Here is a 20,092-nt window from a genome sequence, read left to right as displayed (position 1 = left end):
AGCTTGTATATTTCTTCCAATAAAGTTATTATATAGTAGAAGCTTCATATATGGAAATACTGTCTCTCGTTTGCAGAGAGAGACACACACACACACGCACACACACATTTGATTAGCTTTGCCCATACACACAATCCTGTTTTATTCTCGCTGCATTCATGAGACAGTGTTGCCATGGAAACCTGTTCGGAGCACGCTCACTCCGTCTCCCATCTCCTATCCTCTTATTTTCCAACCAACCAACCAACCTGCCTACTACTGCCCTCCCTAACACTTACACTACAGCAGAATTCCCAAACTCCGAAGCCAGATTGGAATTTTTAAAGATTTTTTGGGGAGATTTCTGGACAATGTATTGATTATTCATTTGTATTTTTTCCTTAGTGACATCACTCCAGAGCACAGGCATCCCATCGTTCTCTGTCACGTCGCTGAGGAGCAGAAGAAGAAGAAGGAAGGAAGGCAAAGGGGAACGCAAAAAGAATCAAAGAAACACTGACAAATGACTATCTACTGAAAGAGCGGAGGACAACAAGTACGGAGGAGACGAGAAGGAAACGAACCGAGGAAGCAACGCAAGGAAGCAAAGGAAGGAGACGAAAATTAGAGGATTGGTGTTGCATGGAGAGACGATGGATTCAAAAAGCAGGAATGCCCCTCCAGGTAAGCCTAAAGACAACTACACACGTGAATTTGGATTTTGTAGTGAAATTTTTGCTCAGTTTTGCAACGCTTTTTCATTCCAAACATGGAGGATTTGAACATTTGAAAAGTACACAGCTGTTGCTACCCCCAGAGACCAGTTTGAGATGTCAGTCAGTGTTTATGTGCTCGGGTATCTCGTCTCGTTCAGGTGAAGGGAAACGCCGCTGTGGCAAACTGCATTGACTTTGACAGTTAAAAGTCTATAGGCTGGATGTCTGCACGGTATTGATTCCGGGGCTGGATTAGGAGCGTGGCTAATCTGGGGATATTATCTGTAAACATAAGATAAAACATATGCATTGGTTTATAATAATTAAGATATTGTGGGATTATATAAAGCTTTCTCCATTTTGTGGCAATGCAAGGGACTAGACCACTGCTAATACATGCTGTAAACCTGCAGACGATATGAAACTTACTGTACAGATTTGGAAAATGTTTATAATTTGCTAAACATCACAGTTATTGTATCTAATGTAATTCACTGTTTGAGTCTTAGTCAATATTATCTCATATAAATTCGTATTCCTATGTCTAAAACTGAGCAATATGACTTAATGGTCCATGGAGATCTTGTTTGCCTGACATTAAAGCTGTATCTCTATGCAAATGAGCTGTTGGTGCCGTGTTACAGGTCAGATCTATGGAGAGGCCACTCACATAAAATAGTGTGTTTTGGCTGTAATTAAATAAATGCATGGTAAATGTGTTTAATGAGATACTCTGGGATATTTTAGGTAAGATATATTTTTAAATATACGTGGCAAACCGTGTAACTACGAGTTTATGTTGTCTGAATTAATATAGAATAAATCAGTGGAGGGAGAGTGAGTATGTGGTACAGAGGAAGGATGTGGTGCAGAGGAGGGAGAGTAAATATGGTAAAGAGGAGGGACAGTGGTACAGAGGAGGGACAGTGGTGCAGAGGAGGGACACTGGTGCAGAGGAGGGACACTGGTGCAGAGGAGGGACAGAGGTACCAGAGGAGGGACAGTGGTACAGAGGATGGACAGTGGTACAGAGGAGGGACAGAGGTACAGAGGAGGGACAGTGGTACAGAGGAGGGACAGTGGTACAGAGGAGGGACACTGGTGCAGAGGAGGGACACTGGTGCAGAGGAGGGACAGAGGTACCAGAGGAGGGACAGTGGTACAGAGGATGGACAGTGGTACAGAGGAGGGACAGAGGTACAGAGGAGGGACAGAGGTACCAGAGGAGGGACAGAGGGACAGAGGTACAGAGGAGGGACACTGGTGCAGAGGAGGGACAGTGGTACAGAGGAGGGGCAGAGGTACCAGAGGAGGGACAGAGGTACAGAGGAGGGACAGAGGTACAGAGGAGGGACAGTGGTACAGAGGAGGGACAGAGGTACAGAGGAGGGACAGAGGTACAGAGGAGGGACAGTGGTACAGAGGAGGGACAGAGGTACAGAGGAGGGACAGAGGTACAGAGGAGGGACAGAGGTACAGAGGAGGGACAGAGGTACCAGAGGAGGGACAGAGGTACCAGAGGAGGGACAGGGGTACAGAGGAGGGACAGTGGTACAGAGGAGGGACAGAGGTACAGAGGAGGGACAGAGGTACAGAGGAGGGACAGTGATACAGAGGAGAGATGGTAAACATAGATTTGTAGAATTCTTTATGATGAATCCAAATGTGAAAAGTACACTGTGACTCTTTCCATCAGTAGCTTGTTGTATTGGGCCTAGTGCTGGAGACATGTGCAGCATCATCTCTCACAAATAAATTATCCCCACATTTGTTTTGTCTTAATCTTGTTTCCTCTGCCCCGTGTTTCTTTGTTTACACCAAAACGTATCCAGAAGTATTTGAAACACTCACTACAGAAGCTCACAGTTGCAATATCTGTTCAGTCTTTGTGTTGGTTCAATGAAAACATTTTGATTGGTACCAAATGGTTAAAGGTGCACTATGTAACTTTTCTGGTGTTGAGTTTGTCCCTTGCTTGTCTCTATGGCGATGTTGCCTGGAACATTTCACACTATGACATTACATAACTTATCTATCTAGCATGTATTTAACATTGGGTATAGTGCTCAAACATACCTTGAAAAATATGTATTCTGATTGTGAGTGAGAAAGGTCACCTCTCTACAGATCTGATTTGTAATTTGTCATGGTGGCAACTGCGGCTTGTTTACATAGAGATAGCTAAGTGTATTTACTTATTTATTTATGTATTTATTTTTATTTTCTTTTTTTTCTTTCTTTTTCTCATGTGAAGCACTTAGGTCATCTTAAGCTGGTTTAAATGTGCTATATACATAAACCTGAATGTTATTGAATTGAAACATTTCTGCTGTAACATTTCAGGCAAAGCCATAGCATCTCCACTGAGAGTGCATGACCCCAGGAAAGTTACGCAGTGCACTTTAAACATTTCTTAGACAGACAGACTGTGTTTCACTGGGAAGCTGGAGCCAATTTGCCTAAAGATTGAAAATTATATTATCCAAAAGTTGTCTCACCTTTAAATAAGAACACGTCCTATTTCACATTTATACATGTAAAGTAACTGTGGTGCAGTGGGCTGATCATTTACCCTCCAAGGGAATAGTCACCGGTTCAAACTGTATTCACACACGTTTCAAGTATTGCTGTTGTGAGAGAAAATGCATCAGGGGTAAATGATCAAATCACATTATAACAATTAGAGCTTCAGCATGAACAAAGAATTCATTTATAACAAACAAACTGCTCATTAAGAATGATTTACACTTAGATAACTACTCAGCGCTAACTCCTTTAATTAAATCTGAATCATACTTAAAGCTCCTATATTACACAAAACTGACTCTTGTGAGCTTTAAGTCATGTAATAATAATAATAATGATGATGCTCTTCTCTCCTCAAAAACAGACCTGGAGTTGTGTTTTGTTTCATTCACACATATTTGAGTAACACTTTATTATTAGTCTGTCTACATCTCCAAAGCTCAAAATGCTCTGTTCCACCTTGTGATGTCATGAAGTGGTAGTTTTCATTTTAACAGCTCGTTTTTAATTCAGTAGAGATTGGCAGTTCTAAAGCTAAACTCATCCAAATGATTCTAGTGAAGGTGTATGGAGTTTAAAAACACATTGAAGCACTTCCTGTATTGCTACATGATGACATCACAAGGTGGAACAGTGTTTTCTGTTTGAAAGAAGAACAGGGTTTGTGTGTTAAGAATTTGTGAATGAAACAAAACACAACTCCAGGTCTGTTTGTGATGAGGAAACAACATTAGAAGACAAATTAGAAAACAGTGTAATATGAGCTCTTTAAAAACCTGTTAGTTCTTTATTATTATTAAGTCTTTGTTCATGCTTTATTACGGCTTTATTAAGTTGCAGTTATGTCGTGGCATTGCTTTAGAACTGTCTCGTCTGCTTTTGTGTGTATTATCAGCCTAAATGCGAGTAAAACGTCTTCTTGTTTGTTCCTATGCGCCAATACAAAAATAGGGACATCGATTTCCTGCAGAGTGCTTGAGGAGAGAGGAGCTGAGAACATACGTGGGCTGAGTTAACCCTTTGAGCCATGGCTAGAAAATAAGAAAATAAAACAGATGTAGTGACGCAAACTGCAGGTTATAATGCAAACTACAGCGGTCCCTTTGAGGCCTTGTAAAATACCGCTCGGATCGTTGGTTGGCGCGTCACCACGGCAACGGGGGCCTGGAAATAACGAACTCTGACCCCTTGTCCGACCTGAGAGAGGGGAGCTGCGGAGGATAATGCAGACATAATTGGACGGAAGGTATAGAAAGAGAGAGAGAGACAGGCTTTAGAGGTGTGTTTGTTACAGGTGTTCTATATAAGGCCTTAATGAGCACTGACAATACTACTTGGAATGTTCCACAGTACGGCACCTGGAACCACAGTGAAAGAGAGATCCACTTCTATGGACTACACCAGGACTAAACCAGGACTAAACCAGGACTAAACCAGGACTAAACCAGGGAGGCTGCAGATGTGTCCAGGCATTCCAGTCTAGTGCAGTCCAGTGCTTATGCTTCCAGTTTAGACATTTCAAATAATTTGGTAACTTTAGGTTAAATTTTAAGATTTCCTTATTGGAACTATTAAAAGTTCCTTTTGGTGAAAACATTAAGTTTCCAATGTAATTTTGGTGCTGTATCTATGCACTCACTGCCAGCTCAGTCCTACATCATCAGAGGTATAATACTCCCTACAATGTAGTAAAAAATGGTGTGAGAGGGTGTATCCAAGCTTCTGACTGCTCGTGTATTTGTCTGCACTCAAACCTGAGTTGAACGTCTCACATTCAGATTCAAGGCAGTGGTTTTACCTTTGTTTATGCCTCAGGGAGAAAACTACACTCTTAATCTTGATTGTCATTGCAGTGCCTTCTGATAGCATTGTCTAGGGACGAGAGCAGACTGAAAACTTAAACATGAGGATGACCTGATGTGGACTTGGTTTGGTCCTGGTTTAGTGCAGCTCTAGTTTGGTTTAGTCCTGGTCTAGTCCTGGTCTTGTCCTGGTTTAGACCTGGTTTAGACCTGGTCTAGTCCTGGTCTAGTCCTAATTCTGAAGTGGTGTATGCGCAAGTAAAGTTAAGTTAGAGGCACACTGTGTAACATTTGTAAAAGTGAATAAATATACGTAAATAAAAGTATTATTTCATTGTGTTTTTATTGCTCATAAATAATTTATCCTTACAGTCAGGTGGAGAGGCTCGCCTCTCCACAGACCTGACTTGTACATTGTCCTTGTTGGTAGATATTGGTTATAGTTGGAGGAATGTGAGTTTGTACCACTTTTTTATCAAATGACACATACATGAACCTGTAAAGGACATTTATTTAATCACAATCACAAAAACAAAAGTATTAAAGTGTAAAGCAGCTGAGTGTTTGTCCTCAGTTCAGTTTGACTTCAGTCTGTTCCTGCAGCAGGTCTGAGCCATTTGTTTCGTCTGCAGCTGCCAAAAACTCCAGCCTCCAAATGTTTTTATTAAAGAGGCTCTGCAGGTGAATAGGAACTAATCTTACATTTAGAGATATCACTCACATAAATATAAGAAAAAAATGTATTACAAATGTATTACAAAAAAATGTATTACAACCGCGTGAGGTTTTCATATAAAAAATAACAAATTTTATTTCTAAAAACAATATGGACCATTTTTGGGATATGGATGAAAAGAGCCTGGTTTAAATTTCTTGCTTCTTTATGTTGCCATATTAGATACTAAAACACACACAGAGGGGATTCTGGATCTTTTTTAGTATTTGAGTAAACTACATCTGAATCAACATTTGCCTAAAATTGAGGGAAACAGCCTTTGTAGTTACTCTGTCACATAGAACTCTGGAGGAAGGATTAAATGAAATATTCTTTCTGTACACAGTGGACAGTTTTGGTTGTGCGACCTGCTTGTCTCCATCTCGCTGGGGGTGTACAGCATTTAAATCTATGGTGGAATGTTCAGCAGTTACCATGGTGACACTGTCAAAAAGTTTTAGGAAAACTCAAGAAAAAATACAGAATGGTTTTAAACAGGACATTTACAGGAGTGTGTGATCAATCTGAGCATTCATGGTCCTGTTTACGAGTTTGATTTTCAGCAACAAGGTGAGAGTGACTGACTGAAAAACTATTGGCTAATGCTAGTTAGCTCGTGACTGTAACTTTATGCATGACAGATTTGTTTAACAGCACAAATCAGCTCACCTATTGTAGTTCCAACTAAAATAAAGCTCAGAATAAAGTCTAATTTGAGTAAGAGCTTCAAACAGAGCAGTGCCTCCAGTTAGCATCACACCCCCAGGGAAAGTTGATGACATCAGCTGCAGAGTATTATTATCAATACTGCTAAGTTCCTGTAGAGTATTGTAAAGTCCTCAAACACCTGTGCTCGTACCTGTTTCAGACCTCAGCTTCCTGCCTCGCCCGGCGCTGGTCTGGTGCGAGCGTGGGATCCAGGTGCTGCTGACCACCATGGGAGCCTTCGCCGCCTTCTCCCTCATGACCGTCGCCATAGGAACGGACTACTGGCTGTACGCGCGCGCCTTCATCTGCAACAGCACTGCAAACTCCTCCCAGGATGACTCCAACTCCAACAAGGACAAGAAGGACCCCGGGGCCCTCACACACTCTGGGCTCTGGAGGATCTGCTGTCTGGAGGGTAAGTGACTGAGGTACTGGGTGGACAAAAAACTATTAATTTCAATGTAAGATGATCTATTTTACATTCATTTAACTTAATTCCATGAGAAAAGGTGACAGGACATTGTTCTTTTAGAGTGTACTTTCACACAGATTTAGTATCGGAGTGTACTCCTGCTGATCCTTGGAAAACTTGAAAAACTGTCAACATCATATTTGTTCAGCAAAGTGTCTAGAAAGTAGAAAAGCTTATGTAATATATGACCACTACCATGTACATTGCTAATTCCTGTCACATGTGGGTCAATTTTGATTGGAAGGGCATCTGGCATAATAACCTGTGTTGATTAACTTAAAATAAGTAAACATAAGCCACGTTTCCCTTCACATTCAGAGCTCTGTGTCTTTTGGAGGTCATTTAAATCAGTGAAAGCACATCCAACACAAAGAGGGGTCGTGTTACTCACTGCTCTCCTCTGACCTTCTCTGGCTCCTCTGGGCTCCTCTGGGCTCCTCTGAGTTCCTCTGTCTCCTCTGGCTCCTATGGCTCTTCTGGCTCATCTGCCCTTCCCTGGCTGCTCTGGCTTCTTTGGCCTCCTTTGCTCTTCCTCTGCCTTCCCTGGCTCCCCTCGCTCCTCTGGCCTTCTCTGGCTCCTCTAGCCTCCTCTGGCTCCTTTGGCTCCTGTGACCTCTGCTCTTCCCCTGACCTCTCTGGCTCCCCTGGCTCCTCTGGGCTCCTTTGGCTCCTCTGGCTCTTTTGGGCTCCTTTGGCTCCTCTGGCTCTTTTGGGCTCCTTTGGCTCCTCTGACCTCCCCTGGGTCCTCTGGCTCCTCTGGCTCCTCTGGCTCCTCTGGCTCCTCTAGCTCCCCTAGCTCCTCTGGGCTCCTCTGGCTCCTTTGCCTCCGCTGGGCTCCTCTTGCTTCTCTGGGCTCCTCTGGCTCTTCTGGGCTCCTCTGGCTCCTTTGGGCTCCTTTGGCTCCTCTGACCTCCCCTGGCTCCTCTGGCTCCCCTAGCTCCTTTGGGCTCCTCTGGCTCCTTTGGGTTCCTCTTGCTTCTCTGGGCTCGTCTGGCTCCTTTGGCTCCTCTGTGCTCCTTTGGGTTCCTTTGGCTTCTCTGACCTCCCCTGGCTCCTCTGGCTCCTCTGGGCTCCTCTGGCTCCTTTGGGCTCCTCTGGCTCCTTTGGGCTCCTCTTGCTTCTCTGGTCTCCTCTGGCTCATTTGGCTCCTCTGGCTCCTCTGGGCTTGTCTGGCTCCTCTGGCTCCTCTGGACACTGCTCCTGTCATGTCTAAGCTCAGTATGAGTGACCCACTTACACATTATAGAATGCTCTACCATTGAGCCAACATGAACCTGTCCATGGGTTTAAGAGGAAAATGAGAATTGTTGCCATAGCAATTTACTATTCCAAACAAATCATTTTATCTTTTGAATAGTGAAAAGGAACAGGAACAGGAAGGAATAAATCGGAAGCTGATACGAATGAAAGACCTGTCACATTATCCACTCATTGATCAATATATGAAAAATAATGAGTATTTAATTTTGGTTTAATACTGATGTGATTTTGGTTTACAGAGATTACAGAACTGTTGTATCTTAAATCAGACCTATTCTGCAAATCTACTTTTCAAGCTTTTAACCAGGTTACAGTTGTTTTTCTTCTCATTTACCCTCTTAATGTGTGAATCTTTGAACAACCTTTAATCACTTATTTTTCAGACACCATATTGTTTCTTAATCGATGATCGCGTAGTCATTTTGGTACAAATGGAAAAAAATGGGCTGCTCGGTAGTGTGATGTGCAGCTGTCCATAGGGGGCGCTGACAGCATTGTTGTGATGAGGTTTATGGCAACGTCAGCTCCCATTGGGCAACGCAGTTTTCTAACACGGAAATCAGCAGACATGTTTCTTTTATTAAGTCGTTTTAGATGAATATTGTGATTTAAAATATGCAAATTATTACATAATGATCCACGAGTGTCAGAGACTAGAGCTGTAGAGACACAAGAACAATAGGACTGATTTAATAAAACAGCATGTGAGAGATTGAGGTTTGAAAAGTTTTATCCGAAAATTGAACTACTCTGCTTTAAAATGGGTCATCGGAGCAGGTCTAGTTTGCAGTGGTGGAAGAAGTATTCAATTCTGTTCCTTACGTAAAAGTATCACATGAAAAACTCTACTAATAAAAAGTATTAAAGTAACGGTTTAAAAATGTACTTAAAGAGTAAAAAGTGAAAGTATTTCGCGCAGGTTTTGAGGTCTAATGAATCTTCAAATGTAATGCTTTTGATAAAGATTTGTGCTAAATTGTGTTCAATAGAAACAATTGAATCGATCTGTTTTTATTTGTATATTTTTGTTTGATCAAATTATGAACGTGTTAAAAGCCTTTTCAGCAGGTGGAGTAGTGGAGTAGAAAGTACAGATGCCTGCTCTCAAATGTAGTGCAGTAAAAGTAAAACATATCCACTTTAAAACTTAAGTAACACATATACAGATACCTAAAATTATACTTGAGTGCAGTACTTTACTACTTTGACTTAGTTGTGTTCCATCACTGCTCGTCTGTCTGTATTTCGAGCTCATGATTAAACCCCTAGAAACAGCCTGATCCCACCTGTAATCAGAGGTCAGGGCGAGTTATACTGTGACTCACCCAATATATTTCCTCATTGTATTTTTTTATTTTTTACTGATGGTCTGAGTGGTCTCCTGGCTCTGGCATAAACAATAAATGAGTCAGAATTAGCATGCGGACAAAAGGGACTGCAGTGCTTTTTAATACACTGCCATAGATTTTTGGGGTTGTTTCTAAAGGAATAGTGTAGGCGAGTTTGCATGCCAGCACACTCAACCGATACAAATTAACATCTTTAATCAGACGCAAAAATCTCTATTCAGGCTTTAGTCCAGATTAATACTCAGTTACTATGGAAACCGCTGGAATGTCATTTATGGAGTGTTTGTCACCTGCTCGTCTCAAATAACACGTAATGGCTTTGACTCGAAAGTTCTGCAGTTTGGCTTTCCACATACTTACAGTCTCTCCGTGGAGACAAAGAGGGGACATCATCAGCTCATGTAACAGGTCAGATCTGTGGAGCGGCGACTTACAGTAAGATGGTGGAGGGATGGCTGCAGAAAGGTCAACACTTGCACAAGGACAACAACAAAACTGGGACTGAATTCAGAATTTCCTTCACTGTTGATGGTTTTTATCATCTTATTTCATCATGCTTTGTTCACATTTTAGTGTTTCTGTTTAAAGTAACTGTAAATATACGTTACTTTACTGACTTAACCCTCTCCTCTTGTGTTTCTGCAGGTCAGAAGCGTGGTGTCTGCTCACAGATCAACCATTTCCCCGAAGACGCAGACTACGACCAGGACGCAGCCGAATACCTGCTCCGTAAGTCACACGCAGAGGGCGGCAGTGGCTCAGTTGGTAGAGTGTTTGTCCACTGATCCAAAAGGTTTGCGGTTTGAGGCCTACGAAGCCCCCACACTTGATGTAAAGCTTGAAGGAGGATAAAACAAAAACGTACCATAAATCATAAGTTTGTGGAGGCAATCTCAAACAGATAATGAGTAACTTATGTATCCTTTAGCAATAAAAACATCTGCAACTGAATAAAAAATACAGAAAAAGTTACACAGTGCACCTTTAAACCCAGATAATGGACCAGATATTGTAGTCTGGCATGATCTGTTTTGCTGTTCCGCTAATCGGTCTGCACTCCCTCTGTAAACTGTATCTAGAGTGTCTTTTCTGGCTGAGTGTGAGAGGACTTGGTCATAGCAGCGTGGGCTGGACTCACTCACAGAAGCTGGCTGTCTGCCTATTACAAATACATCACAAAAGCAGCTCCACTGAAGACTCTTACATAATAAAGATACATATTTTTATTTGATTGTGAATTATTACGTGGCAGCTTTTATGTAACCAAGTAAAAAACATAACTGGGTTTCATTCATATCCTACCGTTTTGATTTGAGAGGGAAACGAAGGCCAATTTTACTCAGTAGGTCAACTAGTGTTTTAAATAATAAGAGCTACTATTATTAATGGATTTAATATTAGCCACTGCATATTAATCCAGTAGCACTTAACAACGCCATCAGTCAAACCTGTCGCTAACGATAGTGGGAGCAACCTCAGGGAAAGAAGGTGCATGATTTGTCTGTCTTATTAAGGTTCATATCAATCATTTATGGACACAATAGTGAAATAAAAACACCAGGATTATATAGAGCGGGTTAATACAAACATTTTAAGACCAAAATGACGAGTGGAATGTGCCGGCTAACATGTTAGCTATGTCCATTTATATATACAGTCTATGGTTACCCAATCCATGGGTTTCAGAGTGATACAAATCCATCATCATTGCCATGGCAATAACCAATTAAAAACAAAATATTATATCTTTTGAATGGGTAAAAGTCCTTAGAATATTACCTGTGAACAGGAAGCTGAAACCCCTAAATAAGGGAATATTAAATCAGCCTTAATATAGCCCCCATGCTCTGAGCCGTCTCAGTTGAACAGTGTTTGTTCAGAGGACAGAAGGCTGTGGGCCGCGCTCCTCTCCACTGCTCTGCTCCTGTTTATGGATGTATCAAATTCTAGGGGCTCAGGGCTCAGAGTTTCACATGAAATCACAACACCCTGCAGGGCTAAGCAGAAAGATATCATATTTCCATTTGTTAATTGCTATGGTAACATTCATCCCTTATGATGTGACACTGCACCATACTCCTCTATGCATTGGTTTCAAAAGTATTATTTGTTTAATTATTACCTTAAAAAAAACTTTTAACCTTGCCAGAATTGTTGCGATTTTTATAAGTTCATAAACCCTTGAGGATTCGTCTGGTTCAGCAGCTGAAGCGTTTATCACAAATCACAGGGCAGCAATGTGGTTTGGACAGAAGCCAGCACCAAACAAACCAAAACAACATAACATAGTGACACCAATAAACGTACTCTGTCATGTTTTAGCACAAATATGAACTATTCTGCTGTTGTGACGCTTTCACCAATCAGCATAGAGTATTTGTTTGAACACTACGATCATTGTCACATCCCGATGTCCTTCAGCGAGAGTCGCCCCAGACTGATGTGTGCTGCACATATCAGTCACAGGCTAATGTTCTTTTTCTTCTGTACAATTCTTCAGAACTCTTTCCATTACTGTCTGCAAGCAAAAGGGCAAAAGTGTCTTGCTCAGGGAAACACCAACCCACACATATCGTGTACCAGAGGTGAACATTTCTGTCTCCTCTGGTGTTCCTCAGTGTTCCTCTTCCTCTTATAAACATCTATTTGTGTGTCTGCTCTGGTCTCTGGTGTTCAGTGTGAGAGGTTTGTATCAGTATGTGACAGAGTGTGGAGAGGAGGAGTGTTTCTAAAGCTGGTACAGGAGTGAGCAGGTCAACACCATTGTGCTCTGCTCTTCACCAAAGTATCATTGGGTTTTAATGGGCTCTGTTTTCACACAAGTGCACCACAGACTTTTATGGCACAAAATGGCAACGTTTGTACAAAAATGTTCCAGAGTGGGCTTGCCCTCCCACAGATCTAACCTGGTGGTGTCACCTGCTTGAGAGATGTTTAATGCCATACTGTGCCATACTTCCAAGCAAAACAATATTATATCCGTACCATAGAATGTAAATATAAATGGACATAGCTAACCTGCTAGCCGCCATGTTCTAAATAGAAAGTGATCATGGGTGCACTTCCAGCTCCATTAAATCTGCTGTCAGACTCATCATTTTGGTCTTAAAATGTTCGTATTAACCCACTCTCTTAGTCCACTTCTTTATACCGTCTATGATCCGTACAAAGGCAATCAGCTGACAACCACTCCATCAGAAAAGTTACAGTGTGCCCCTTTAAGTCTTATAGTCTTATTCTGGCACAAATCTGATATGCAGCAATATGTCTTGTTTTTTTGCTCTATAATATCATACAACTAGATGTAAAAGTACTCTAAGTATTCAGAACACAGTACTCTGATTGGCCCATGTAACAGAATATGTCACAAAATACATTATAATTGGGGTATTTACTATTCTGTAACTAAATACATTTTCAAAGCATTCTTCTCAGCACTGTGCATGTATCGATTCACAAACTCTTTTTTTTTTTTTTTTTTTTTTGCTTCTAAAGAGTCTAAACCCACATCTCGCTGTGTGTTCAGTGAATCCCTGAGTCGTCCTTGTGTCTGACAGTACAAAAGCTCATCACAGCATCAGCAGAGTTAGAGTCACCTTCAATCCTCTTCATCATGTTTGAACTGTGCAGTGAACGCTGAGCAGAGAGGTGAGGCCGACCCAGGGAACATTTAAATGAAGGCAGTGTCTATAGAACTGTCAAATGGGTATATGCTATTTTGCCGTCTTCGCTGGTTGTCATGGTTACACGTGGAAAAAGGTCATGTATCGGGTTACAAACTTTTGTTGCTATGAAACAGACCAATACGTCAACTAACCTAAAGCCTGATCTTAAACCAGTGAAAAAATAGCTGTTGTTCTGTTGTTTATGTGTAAATCGTAGACGACACAACTGACGACGACACATTTGTAATATAAAGATGCCTCCTCAGGGGAAATATTGTACTGGAGAAACTGCTCTGCATCAACCAGTGTTGGGTAAAGTACTCAATTGTGTTACTTAAGTAAAAGTACAGATACAGAGGCAAAAAGTAACTCAAGTAAAAGTAAAAATATCACATGAAAAAATCAACTTGTAAAAGTATTAACATACCTGTTTAAAAATGTGTTTTAAGAGTAAAAAGTAAAAGTATTTCACACTAATGTTTAAAGTGTTAAATATAGTGATATCGATACATATTTTGGTCATAGTAATAATACAAATCAATGTCTTAATTTTTCTTGAGTTTTGTGTGTTTATTTTTGTTTGCCGAAGAACAGATGCGTAAAAATTCTACTTAAGTACAGTACTTTACTACTTGTACTACCACCTGGCTACCTGGCGTCCACAAAAGTGTCAGTGATTCTTCCTGATACTAATTCTGTAACTTGGCACTTTCTTTATGTCACACCTCAGAAATACGGGCCACAGTGAAATAATAAAAAATATACAGCGTCACGGATTATGTGGAGATGACAAATTAACTACACAGAAATAATATTGTGTTGTTTTTAAGATATCTCCACTGGTCTCCATTCACCAGCAAATCCAATTCAAGCTCCTCCTTCCGTAACCCAGCCCCTAAATACCACTCTGAGCTCCTCTGACACCTGTCTCCTTCCCCATCAGGACTAAAACATAAAACCTGGGGGGTAGGGCTTCTCCACTGCTGTCTCCAACCTCTGGAACTCCCTGCCCAAACACATCAGAGACTCACACACTCTCACCATCTTCAAAAAAGCCCTGAAAACTCACCTGTTCAAAAGTACCTTCAGATCATGGAACCTCCTTTCATTGTGTTTTGTCTTGAACTTTGTGAAGTGTCTTTGAATGTCAAGAAAAGCGTTATACAAGTGTTTTTCTTAGTCACTATGCCAACAGTACGACTGTTGGTATAGTGATTGGACCCATGGATATATTTCTTGGTATAGAATTCTTGCAAAAAGAACTGGTTAGAATGTGTGAACTTGCAAATAAGGATATAAACTTATTCTCTGTATTAGGTAAAGTTAGAGGAGTCGACAGAGGGGGACAAAGGGATCTAGTGTCCCGGTCCATGGCGTCTTAGGGGCATAGAACTGGACCCTCTTCTATTTAATTTATATTAAAGGGGGCCCATGTGCGTCTTCTTGCCCCAGGCCCCCAAAATTTCAGTCGACGGGCCTGATTAGAGTCATTTCACATTTGTCTGATACTTAAACACACATATTATCGAGAATACTGCGATGTTCACTTTTGTCAATATTACCCAGCCTTAATTTTATGTATGTATTTGTTTGTTGTGCAGGAGTGGTGCGGGCGTCCAGTATCTTCCCCATTCTTAGTGCCATCTTGCTGCTATTGGGGGGAGTGTGCGTTGCTTCCAGTGGATTTTACAAAAGCAAACGAAACATCATTCTGGGAGGAGGGATCCTGTTTGTGGCTGCAGGTAAAACTGAGACTGATGCATGTACTCCCTGAAGATTATTATTCATTTATTATTAATTTATTTATTGAGATTGAAATAGGATCTAGATTTGAAAAGAAAACACTTACCATATTTTACAAACTATAAGTCGACCCAGTGAATGCATAATTATGAAGAAAAAACATATATATAAGTCGCACTGGACTATAAGTCGCATTTTTTGGGGAAATTTATTTTACAAAATCTGAGACCAAGAACAGACATTTTATCTTTAAAGGCAGCGTATAATAATAACAATAAAACAGATAACAGGCTGAATATCAGTACAACACGCTAACATGACACATTTATATTTATTCAGCTACATGAAACATAGACAGAACTGAATATGGTCACACTGGTACGAGTCTAGAGTGTTGTCGCGCAGTTGTCAGTGTGACAATTACGAAGATGTGAAATTATGTGTTTTAATAATTCCACATATAAGTTGCATCTGAGTATAAGTCGCACTCCCAGACAAACTGAAAAAAGTGTGACTTATAGTCCGGAAAATATGGTAAATAGATTCGTTAGATAGATAGACATAGACATTTACACAGATAAATACCTTGTTATCGTTGAGAACTTTACTTAACTTCTTTTAATTTGCCACTGAAATAGACAATAGCAATAATAGAAACGTGCATGAAGTAAGGATGGATGATTTTAGAAATATATTTGTATATCATGTATATCAATTTATCATTAAAATTCAAGATTTAGCTCACACAGTTCACATTTTAAAAAGCAAATCTTAACACATCTGATCTCACTCAGTTTTTGGCCTAAATCCAGCTTTTGCCTCTGAGTCAGACATTTTGAATAGTCATATTTAGCAATCAATAGACCCTGCCCTATCAGCACATCATATCTTTGTACATAAATGGATACTATAGGCTTCAGGCTGTCTCTAAACTACATATGTAATTTATATATTTATGGTCAATTTTGAGATACTGAGATACTTGAACTCCTCCAGTCAAAAGGCAAAGCTCTCCATTTACCAGTCAATCTACATTCCTATCCTTACCCTATGGTCTTGAGCTTTGGGTAATGACCGAAAGGACAAGGTGGCGGATATAAGCGGTAAAATGAGTTTCCTTCGCAGGGTGGCTGGGTTGTCCCTTAGAGATAGGGTGTGGAGCTCAGTCACTTGGGATGTTCCACTAGGAGGAGGCCCAGGCCACACTGGAGGGACTGTGTCTCTCGGCTGGCCTGGGAATGCTTTTTTGGGCCCCACTGGAAGAGCTGGAGAAAGTGTCTGAATGAGCGAAGTCTGGGAGTCCCTGCTTAGACTGCTGCCTCCGCGACTCAGCCTGGATAAGTGGAAGAAGATGGATTGTTAATTTATTCATTTTTTGTTTTATTCCAGGTCTGAGTAACATCATCGGCGTGATCGTGTACATTTCTGCTGCCCTGAGCGACATCTCTCCTAAAAAAGACGAGGACAAAAAGTGGCACTACTCATATGGCTGGTCCTTCTACTTCGGTGGGCTCTCATTCATTTTGGCCGAGATGGTTGGAGTTTTAGCCGTTAACATTTACATTGAGAAGAACAAGGAACTACGTTGCCGATCACGCACGGACTTATTCAAAAGCACGACCCACGCCGTCCTCCGCCTTCCCAGCTACCGGTTCAGACGGCGTTCCCGCTCTAGCTCCCGCTCCACCGATCCTCCGCGCTCCCAGGAAAATTCGCCAATCGGAGCATCGAAATCCTTCAACCTTCCTCCGTCTGCACCGCCATTTTCAGTCGCGACTCTACCCAATCCGCATCACAGCTCCAGCGCAGGTAGCGGAGGTGATATCTCGATGTATACGTTATCCCGGGACTCCAAATTGGGTGCACCTCCGCTTTACGGCACGGTTGACAGGGCAACGCTTTACCAACTCCACAACTACTTCCCCAAAGATTCGACTGGAGGCAGCGGAGGAGGAGGAGGAGGAGGGGGAGGAGCGATAAACAGCGGGACTCTGCCTTCCCATTCCAAGTCTAACCTAGCGACGGCCGCGGCTCAGAACACGGCGCCGCTCAATACGTCCACGGCAACCTCCGGGACGACCCAGCAGCCCCCGGTTTCCACGGCGACCATGGAGCGTGATCGCGGCAATGTGGGAACGCTGGACCGCCTCACCGCCAAACGGGACCGCGACAGCAACTCGGATACGCTAAACAGGAAGACCACCCCAGTGTGAGGGACAGGGGGCGGGGCAAAGCAGTCACCAGGAACTAGAGAGTATATATAGAGAGAAAGATACAGAGGCAGCCATAATTTGGAGGGTAAACAATATGAACTAATGACAACAAATACTTGAACTACACGACCAGGCAAATGTTTGGACACACTTTTTTATTCATGTTTCTTCTTTATTTTCATGCGTATTTACATCATAGAATCTCACTGAAGGCATCAAAACTATTAATTCATTATATAAATTAATACATGTGGAACGTAGTAAACATAAAAAATAACCCAAGTGTTTCAGATTTTAGATTTTGAAAAATGAGCCACCCTTTGCTTTTATAACTGCTTATAAAAGTGGATACTAAAAATATATATTTAGTAGAGTTGTTTAACTTTGTTGCTTCATATATCTGATGTCTTCACTGTGCATATAAAATGTAGAAAACTGAGAGAAAAACAACACTGAATGAGATGGTGTGTCCAAACGTTTGGCTGGTAGTGTAAATGTCTACAATATTTAATGGAAAATAGGGTAGTTGAGATAAGATTTAAGCTCCTAGTGAAAAGCCCTATTGTAGAGCCCTATCCCAGACTGCACACAGACTCAGTATAGTAAGGACTTAATGTGATGCTTTCAACATGTACAAGAATGTCCAGAAGTAGTGCGTTATAATATATATATATACTGGACATTTCGCTAGTTAAACCGAGACTAAAAGTAAAGTGAATTATTTGACTATATTGCAACAAAATGTAAGTGTTTCTGGTGACTGACTTGCTTTAATCAATGACAAATTATAAGGGATGTGTGGATAAACAATGGGAGACTGTGACTGTCCTTTGAGCCTGTGGTATGTGGAGCGGCCATTGTAATCTATAATCTATTATAGAGCCAAGTAATGCCAAACTCCCTCAGACCAGGTCTCCTGCTTCATCCTGTCTGAACATCAGCTCCACTTCTGTACCGATTGGATGAATGACAACTGTAATCTGATGGAAATTAGGAATGCACCGATACCGCTTTTTCACTCCTGATACCGATTCTTTGGCTTTAAGTTTCTGTGTAAACCCAAAAATAACTGATGCCAGTGTAGGGACTTCAAAACACAGTTAAATTATTACAAAATGGATTCAGTTGTGTTATGTAACTGTTACTTATCCTGTAAGTAACTACTTTGTATAAATAACAGTGAGATTTTCTGGGCCAACTTCAGCCAGTAAATAGTTTTGGTCACATGGTCACATTTTTATATAGCGCTTTTCCAACTTTATGGCACTTTACATCAAGGAACTACCCACTCATTCAGACATCTATAAATTATGTGTATGTCAAGAGCAGGATTCAAACTGCCAACCTTCAGATCAGTGGACAAACGCTTTACCAACTGAGCCACTGTCTTATTACATTCAAATTAAAGACCTGCCCAGGCTATCAGCTGAACCAATATAATGGAACTGGTATCTGTGCAAATGTCAAAAAATACAAATATTAATAATAAGTACTCCTTTTGGATTCACTATCTTCACTTAGAATCTGGCACTCTTCAGCGCACCAACAGGGGGAGTCCTTGTGTCCTGACGTAGATGCCTTGTTATACTTAAAGCACATACTCTCGAGTACTTTTGCGTTGGCATCTCAAGTTTTGGAACTTTAAATAATGGCCATCTATAGAACCTCATTATTTCTCAGTTTGAGCACTCCCCATACTGATGTTAGCGCGACATCTACTGGCAGCAGAGGGAATTACCATGGGTGAACATTTAACTAGCTAATAAGTGACATGCCCCTATATGTAAACATAAGTATGCAGCTGTAATGAATATGATTTGACAGCAGAAATTGAAAAAATGGTTAAACAGGCCTGCTGATGATTTATGGACTTAAAAACAATAGGCTCAGAGGCAGAGAACCTCGAAAACTGTGTAAATGAAACTAGCATGAATGAAGCCAAATACAATGCCAGGTATATTTTTGATGAGGGAACAATATTATAACATGGTTAAAAGCTGTTCTGGTCCCAAAGGCTCATGGGACAGTCCACAGCCAGTGCTCCACAAAGGGCTGTTACCGCGGGCGACAAGAACGGGGCAATTCAGTTTACACTCAGGGGGCGGAGCGACACTTTCATTCACAAATTTACCCAAAAACATGTAGTATATCCAACTAGAGAATAGAAACAGAAAGGACAGTGTATAGTAATATTCAGACTTTATAAAAGACCAATGGATTAGTGTTTTAACATATCAAAGGATGCATACTCTAAATGTACACGGGGGGAGGGGGAAACTTTTTCAATCTTTAGTGCTAACTTACTAGGTATATACTATTTCAACTACTAGAACAATGAGTGCACTGCAAAAAAGAACTATCTAGAAATGACAAATAGTTAAAAGTCATTATTTGAATATTAATATTTATTTAAGCAGTTTTTAATAGATTTATGAGGTTAAAGGCTTTGTACCTGATTTTTACTTTTTGTTTTAAAACCGTGAAAAACAGAATTAGTTCATTTTAAACAGTTTGCAGTGGTCCTAAGTTATTCCTCATTTACCTTATGGACTATGGACTGAGTATTCAAATATGTATAAGCGCTTTACACAACTTTCAGAGGCCAGAGTAGAGTTTTGCCATCATGGTAATGCTAATACAACTATCATGTCAATCATGCACTTCCTGATTGTTTGACAATAAACTTTATTATTAGATGCAGACAGTACTCAGTGGACTTATTTTGACCTCAAGAGCTGCTCATACAATATATCTGTTCTAGGGCTAGACACATTTTGCTCAAATACATGGGGAAAAATCAGGTACAGGGCCTTTACTGGTCCTACATGATTTTATTTGTTTAATGGCATTTCTAATTAATTTCAACATGTAGATGAAGATTTTAAAAATGTAAGATAATAACATATAATTTATATATTCCATGGTTGGAAACATAAAGTAAAAT

The 20,092-nt window shown here is 40.9% G+C and overlaps 1 protein-coding gene across 2 annotated transcripts; it reads left to right on the top strand.

Annotated features, from left to right (window-relative positions):
• Positions 1–443: 443 nt before the first annotated feature.
• Positions 444–18,613, top strand: LOC117378634 (voltage-dependent calcium channel gamma-4 subunit-like). Of its 2 annotated transcripts, none has more exons than XM_033975274.2 (5): positions 444–663; positions 6,607–6,861; positions 10,173–10,256; positions 14,794–14,934; positions 16,325–18,613. In XM_033975274.2, the coding sequence occupies exons 1-5, from the start codon at positions 633–635 to the stop codon at positions 17,146–17,148; spliced, it is 1,335 nt and encodes a 444-aa protein (XP_033831165.1). In that variant the 5' UTR covers positions 444–632; the 3' UTR covers positions 17,149–18,613. The 2 variants fall into 2 exon arrangements, with proteins under 2 accessions (XP_033831165.1, XP_055081449.1); XM_055225474.1 differs by having other exon boundaries at positions 633–666; positions 6,634–6,861; positions 16,325–17,148.
• Positions 18,614–20,092: the final 1,479 nt, after the last annotated feature.

This window comes from Periophthalmus magnuspinnatus, chromosome 11, assembly GCF_009829125.3.
Source record: "Periophthalmus magnuspinnatus isolate fPerMag1 chromosome 11, fPerMag1.2.pri, whole genome shotgun sequence".
NCBI classification, from domain to species: Eukaryota; Metazoa; Chordata; class Actinopteri; order Gobiiformes; family Gobiidae; genus Periophthalmus; species Periophthalmus magnuspinnatus.
The sequence above is the reverse complement of the archived record's forward strand: the minus strand, read 5'-3'. Positions and strand labels throughout refer to the sequence as shown.